This window comes from Anopheles funestus, chromosome 2RL, assembly GCF_943734845.2.
Source record: "Anopheles funestus chromosome 2RL, idAnoFuneDA-416_04, whole genome shotgun sequence".
Taxonomy (NCBI): Eukaryota; Metazoa; Arthropoda; class Insecta; order Diptera; family Culicidae; genus Anopheles; species Anopheles funestus.
Window position 1 is genome coordinate 79,910,197 of NC_064598.1, and position 7,475 is coordinate 79,917,671.

Genomic DNA, 7,475 nt, shown 5'->3' on the forward strand with positions numbered 1-7,475 from the left:
AATTTCGATTCGCCAGCCATGGGCGAAAAGAGCCACCTGTATTTCGCCTTTTCTCGTCCGCATCTCCGCCCCTCGGGCCTAAAAGCTGCTCGCCGACAGCTTCTTGCTGCAAATCTGACAATATGGCGACCTTTCGCTTGGTTTATAAAAATCCAATTCAGCACGTGTATAAAAGTGCCAAACTTTAATTGTGAAAACGTACGTGAAAAACGGGTGAAATTGGGTTGAAATTTGTGGCAAAAGTGAGAGGAAAGCAACACAAATGCGTAGACGCACGAATATAAATGGAATTTGGTGAATTTAGCGTGAAAATGGCAATTGTAAAATTTTCCTATCGTCAGGAAGAGTAAGCGCGAAGGCCGTGGTGCAAACGCGGCGCTGTGGTTCTTGTAGACTCCATCCTAGGTTCGACTTTCCTGGAAGCGTAGATCTCGGCAGTACAGTTAAGGCGTAGCGGTGCAGCAAAGTTTCGAAAGTGTTGTAAAAAAAATTGGCAGACCAGTCATAGAAGGATTCCAGTCATGAAATAATATAGCTTTTTATTCTAGTTTCCAGCGCTACCTTCTCTTCCATCAGGCGCAGTTGCAGTGCGCATTGGGAGGAAGGACCATTGACTCGAACGTACCGAGCAATGGTTCTTTTGGTGGTTGCTGGTGATGTGCAAAAGTGCACAAGCAGGGCACATACTTTTCTATTGTCTAGAAAGCCGCATTTCGTCGGATTTAACATTTGAGTTGTGTTTCCATAGGCTGCGGTGCGATTCGTCGATGATTATGATTGCACATCCGTTAGAATGTACGATCATCGTGTTTTTTCTTTGTTACATCTGTCGATTGTTCTGTGTGGCCGTAGAGATGACAAGATGAAGATGCGGACGAACGCTAATTTTAGCGCATTTGAGGATCGCCAATGTTACTTCGACTTACCATCAGGTTGCTTTGATAATGACATAGAAAATACTCGATGTAAGACACTCATCATCGTAGCGCACGGCCATTGAAGTGACAACGGTGCACCAGAAGGGTAATAGTAGAGATATGTGAGGTGGACGACGACGACGCTTGGGTGCGTATCCTTGGCGACATGGTCAAAGGTTTCTGCAGTGCGCGAAAAAGCGCTTAAACGATTTTGTAACAAATGGTCCAGAAGAGAGCACATCCCGTTGTAATAGATTGTGAGGTTAGGTTTTGCTGGATGGCACAAAAAGTAACCATCACTGATGGTAAGAGCGAGACAGAACAATTGAACCGTACAGTGAGAAATAGAGAGGGGAAGAATGGAAAGTTACGATTCATCGGACAACGAGTAGCTTTGTTTCACGTTCGTGATAGAAAAGTTCCATACTGCAGTCATCGCCGATTTTTGTCTGTACCGTTATCGAGAAAATGTTGATGCACAAGCCCCCCACGTACGGTAATATAGTTGAACATATTGTGAAATGTTGAGAAGCAACTAGGGGATATCATCGCACAGTAGCATTACTCACTGTTTGAAGTGATTTTTAAGGCCATTGTTAACAACAATAACTTTAGAAGGGTTATAAAAGCTGTTCGTAAATCAGCAAGAGAAGCATGTTACATTGCGCAAGTAGTGTTACTAGAATCGCGAAACCGTAAATGTAATCATGGCCTACGTGCAGAAACGTACTGTTTAATTTAGATCGCTTGCCGTATTGCTCGAGAGCCAATACGTATTTGAATAAGAAACAATTCAGTCACGTTGCTAGGTACCTAGCTACGGTATGATAAATCGTCTCCACTGTGTGAGAGTCCGAGAGTCCGGTTAGTCATCGATAGCTTGGTCACACGGGAAAGTGCAATTGCTGACGTGCAAGTGCACTGGTATTGGACAAGAGCCGTTAATGACCATGCATTTACTTTTTGGTCTATTTAGCTTAGTATCGCCTGCGGTATAATGAAAATTTTCTTGAGCATCGCACTGGAAAAATATTCCGCAAAAGGTTCATACCCATTGTTCGTTACTAGCAGCACGCATCGGGCAGTAATCTTTGAACACACGAAGGTATGACCCGGTCGCGTGAAGAAACGATTGAGTAAAGGCATTGCAGCGCAGTAGTGCGAGCAAGATAAGGAATGCGGTAAAAAAGTGACGACAACAGAGACGACGGATGTCGGTTCCGGCCGGTATTTTGATAGGGCAAAGAGGTGGTGTGAAAGAGAGCACGAGTGCTCATTTAGCCACCAATATACAATGCGTCTCGTTTCCTCGCTTGTGCTACTGCGTATGGGTTGTATCGCTCTTTCTCTCTCCGTCTTGTTCGCCCTGGTTTGAGTCATGGTGGAAGCTTATGTGGTATCTTCGTGGCTTCATCATGCTTAGACAACTTTGACAGAACCAAGTTAACAAGGGTGATACGCGAAAAGGTTTTGTAATAGTTTACTTGTTATGAAAAGTAGTGAATATTTTCTTGTGTGAGATGTATATTCGCTATTGTTTTCCATCAATACAAGAGATGTGATGTGTTAATCCGCTGGACTCGGTAATCGGAAGCATTCGTCGATTCCTGAAGCTGTATGGATGAATGGATGGGAACCGATTTTTGGTCAATTGTGGAAATTAAATCTTCTCAGAAAGCATTAAATACCGTAACATCTTAGTAGGTGTAGTTCAAATTCTTGTCCAGAACTCGGTGAAATAAATAATACGTCATCACTAAACGCATCGTTGAGTCAACGCTACCAGGAATGTCATGGCTTCAGTAATGGTTACACGTTTATCGAATTGCACATACGTCGCAAACGAAATTCGCACTTAATTGCCATCAAAACATAACAAATCAGCAAACGTAGTTCATGTATATCTCCAGCCTCATCAAGGTCGTTGTATTGGTTATGTTGTGTCGTGTACAGTTGGTACAGCATTTGTGTCAAATAGCAGAAAAATAAGTGAAATCGTTCAGGACTGGAAGCATAAATGACCATCTCGTTACATGCGCTAAAGGGAATAAAGCACGTTCGATCTTTCTCTCGTTCTCTCTCTCTCTATCTCTGTTCCTCACTGGAGGATAATCCAAGCTGGCGGCTAGCAATGAACATATCATAAGTATAATGTAAAACATAGTAGCCATGGAACTGTGTTCAGTAGGATTTTCAATTTATTGGAACGTATTTCGGTGCTTTCGAAGAGAATAGGAATTTTTCGTTTAGGTCAAGTGAAAAGGTTATAACTGATTATGGGAAAAAAACAAGTAAAAATTACAAATAAAGCCAGGGTAGACTAGGTTGAAACTGAAATCAAAGCACGCGTAGAACGTGATTATGTGTGCTTTTCTCCACTACTCGGAATGGATGGGGGCGCCATATAAAGGGACATCGCACTGAACGTGGTAAATCCAATACTAATATTTGTTTTATTTGTTTTCATTTTCGGAATGTATTCAAATGGTGCAAATGATGCAGATGGATGATAACCGCCAGGAGCAACAATCGCACGATGGACCAGCCGGTATGAATCCCGATGGGGTTATTGAGTCCAACTGGAACGACTCGTACGACAATTTCGACCAGATGGGCCTGCGTGAGGAGCTCCTCCGCGGTATTTATGCATACGGTTTCGAGAAACCGTCTGCCATTCAGCAGCGCGCAATTGTGCCGTGTCTGAAAATGCGCGATGTTATTGCCCAGGCTCAATCGGGTAAGTAGTTCGGCTGGCGCTAGCAGAGACTTCCAAGAAGCACATTTATGTTTGTGGTCACGCAACACACATACGCTTGAGAAAGGGTCAAACAAGATTTGGACTTCAAACGGGAAGGAACAAATGAACAAGCAGTAGATTTCGGGTAGAGCATGCGTTCTTCATGCGGTACGATTTGAGACCTCAAATATTATCGATTTTTTTAGCTTAGCTCATTTTCCCGTTAAAAGGAGAATGATTTATGGATGTTAAATTTGGTCTCGTTTCTTAAGAAATATGCAGTTAAGAAAACAATATGTACGTTTTTATCCGGATTCGTTCTACTCAAACTATTGACCATTTCAGAGACCACATTTCAGCAATTAATCCATTGCTTTAATTGAGGCCGATTGATACAGATTTCAAGGATGAAATTGGAATCTCAAATAGTTCGTATTTGATTGATAAAAATTTAAAGGATTAATTTAATCAGTAAAATAGATCATACAATCGTTCCCATATCAATTTCCATGTGGATGTGTTTAATTTCCGATGTCTTTCACTTGTGTGGTGTATTACGTAGCTGTCTCATAAGCATAAATTGTGTAATATTGTAAGCATCATTTTTTGAACACATAGGTAAAATCGTTCTGTCCATTCTTACCTCAAAAAGTGATGCAAGATAAATAAAAGTACGCTTTTTTGGAAATGTATGAACCTTATTACTGTCAACATGGTCATACGTTTGTACCAGCGTTCTACAGATTTTTGCATGATGTAAATAATATACGCTGTATTATCTTATACGAAATCTTTACTGAATCGAAAGTATATTTATATTCTCTCTTGTTTTCGATTGCAGGTACTGGCAAAACGGCGACGTTTTCGATCGCAATTTTGCAGCTTATCCAAACCGAGCTGCAGCAGTGCCAGGCGCTGATTCTGGCTCCGACCCGCGAGTTGGCATCGCAGATCCAAAAGGTGGTCATCTCTCTCGGTGACTTCCTGAAGGCGCAGTGCCACGCTTGCATCGGTGGCACCAACGTGCGCGACGATATGCGTCGCCTGGAGCAGGGCTGTCACATCGTTGTCGGTACGCCTGGTCGTGTCCATGACATGATCTCGCGTAACGTACTGCGCACGGATGAAATCAAGCTGTTCGTACTCGACGAGGCGGACGAGATGTTGTCGCGTGGTTTTAAGGACCAGATTCAGGACGTATTCCAGAAATTGCCGGAAGACGTACAAGTCATCCTGCTCTCCGCTACGATGCCCGCTGATGTGCTGGAGGTATCTCAGCATTTCATGCGCGACCCGGTCAAGATTTTGGTTAAAAAGGAGGAACTAACACTGGAAGGTATCAGACAGTTCTACGTGGATGTCAAGTACGAGGACTGGAAGATCGGTACGTTGTGCGATTTGTACGACACGCTGTCGATCACGCAGGCAGTTATATTCTGCAACACCCGTCGCAAGGTTGATCAACTGACCGAGCAGATGACGGAGAAGACGTTCACCGTATCTGCAATGCATGGCGACATGGAACAACGTGATCGTGACCTGATCATGAAACAGTTCCGCACCGGCTCTTCGCGTGTGCTGATCACTACGGATCTGCTCGCTCGAGGTATCGACGTACAGCAGGTGTCCTTAGTTATAAATTACGATCTCCCAACGCTTCGGGAGAATTACATCCATAGGTAGGTGTACATATAAGCCGCATAATGGGTTAAACCGAGTTTTAAAGAGAATTGGTGTGTATGAGTCTAATGTTGTGTTTTTTTATCATTCTAGAATCGGACGCGGTGGCCGTTTCGGTCGTAAAGGAGTTGCCATCAACTTCGTAACTGAGCAGGACAAGCGGGTTCTTGCCGATATAGAGAAGCATTATAATACAACCATTGAGGAAATGCCAGCCAATCTGGCTGACATGATTTAATTCCGGCAGAGTGTATTTGTTTTCCTTCTAAAAAGAAGAACAAGCAGCAGTCCAGCGCTGCATCGCAAACAAGTGTTGTCTCTTTCTTCCTTCTTCCGTGTACCGTTGGTAGTGTGTGGGGTGTGTGGTGTAAGTGGTGTTGGTAGTAATAGTGTGTCAAGAGAGCGCAAACCGAACCGGAAGCGTAATTCCAGAGACATTATCGAAGGGGGGAAGTAATACGATAGCGAAAGAGGAGAAAGAGAGGGGTAGAAGGGTTAGGCGTTTAAAAAAAGTGTAAAAGAGAACCGTACGAGGGAAAAGGTCAACATCATTGTCTGCGATACAACATCAGCAGCAGCAGCACCAGCAACAACAACAACAACAACAGTAGCAAGAAGGAGCGCAGAAAGAGGTGGAACCCGCGATTCGTAGCAGATGATCGGAAAAACGTCAGCAAAAGAAAAGTAACACAAAAAGAATACACATAGCAGACGCAGCAGCAGCGCCTACGCAACATCAAGAAAATCCACGTCCCCTCTACATAAACAAAATAAAAAAAAAACAAGGTGTAAAAGGAATTAATAACAGAAACCTAATCTACTACTTTTATTGCTAATAAAATTATTGAAACCAACAACACAATAACAACAGATATCGTGGATGTAATAAAACGGAGACAAAAATGGAACCTCGTCGCGGCCAGTCGTACAGATACCGAAACCTGTGGGATTGATAAAATAAAAAAGAATCTTTGTTCGGTGCGCTAAAAGGTAATGTAGTTGCGCATTGTTCCTTCGAAGCTGTTGATGTTATGTATGGATGAATAATATTGAGTCGGTTGAAGGGCGTTCTAGACGCAGTAGGAACTAATTCTACCCATTGTACAAATTTTCCACGGCACGACAAGAACTGAAACATTATCGTAATCGTGGTAAAAATGCATTTTTGACAGAAATGGAATTTGTACGAGTTTGCATCTAACCGACCATTTAAAAAACACTTTTAATTCACACTAGATGGCGCAGTTAAATCAGTCGTACGATTTCCGGTATCTTGATTCGCCGATTTACAAAACTCAGGCTGGATCACAGAAACGTTCTTTGACACTTTCACGCTATTGTAATGAAAATTGATAAAATATCACAAATTTATGTCTAGTTTGTTGCAAATTTGGGTTTTAATTAATATCTATTAAAAGTATTATTATGGTACGATTTTATGTACAATTCGAGGCGTTTTGTCCCATAAAATGTCATTCTCGCATGACCAACTTGACCGGATATCCAACATTCGTATGCTGCCGGTGATGATATCCTTTCACTCAGGGAAGAGTGATACGAAAACAGTGAATATTTCTCGAATGCTCTCCGGCGCTTCAGTTTCAATTGAGTTTTAAGGCGGAATCATTCGATTTAGCAAGCTGCAGCAGATTGTATTCAACAGTGTCTAAACAATTCTGCTTAGTGGTGGTGTTTATATTGGCCAACTCACAAGGTAAAGTGTCGCTGGACGTGCTTTTAGTAAAGTATACAATTCCAGCTTGAGTAATTTTTGGCAATCGAAAAACCGGAGCGCGTTCGCGTACATTCACGCAAGTCATCGGGGTAGAGCCGGTTTGATGGGACTGTGTGGGTATTGGTGTGAACGAAGTTGAAGTAAACTCGATAGAAAAAGAAAAGAATTTCACTCGGGAAGTTGAGTGCAAATCAGCACCGAACAGCACAAGTGTGACAAGGAGCGAAGAAAATAAGAAGTGTGAATCTTTGAAATCGTGTGTGTGTGCGTGGAAGAATGCGTACACACACTGCGGAGTTGTGCATACAGCAACGCAGCAGCAGTTCGCCGTGGGTCCGCATGGAGGTGTTGGTGAGGAGATATAATTTGTGTGTGTTTGTGCGTAAAGTGCGGTGTTGAGTGAAAG

The 7,475-nt window shown here is 42.7% G+C and overlaps 1 protein-coding gene across 1 annotated transcript; it reads left to right on the forward strand.

Annotated features, from left to right (window-relative positions):
* Positions 1-79: 79 nt before the first annotated feature.
* On the forward strand, positions 80-6,119 carry LOC125763653 (eukaryotic initiation factor 4A). Its single transcript, XM_049426991.1, has 4 exons — positions 80-198; positions 3,420-3,654; positions 4,496-5,333; positions 5,428-6,119. Exons 2-4 carry the CDS (start codon positions 3,420-3,422, stop codon positions 5,570-5,572), a joined length of 1,218 nt encoding a protein of 405 aa, XP_049282948.1. The 5' UTR covers positions 80-198; the 3' UTR covers positions 5,573-6,119.
* Positions 6,120-7,475: the final 1,356 nt, after the last annotated feature.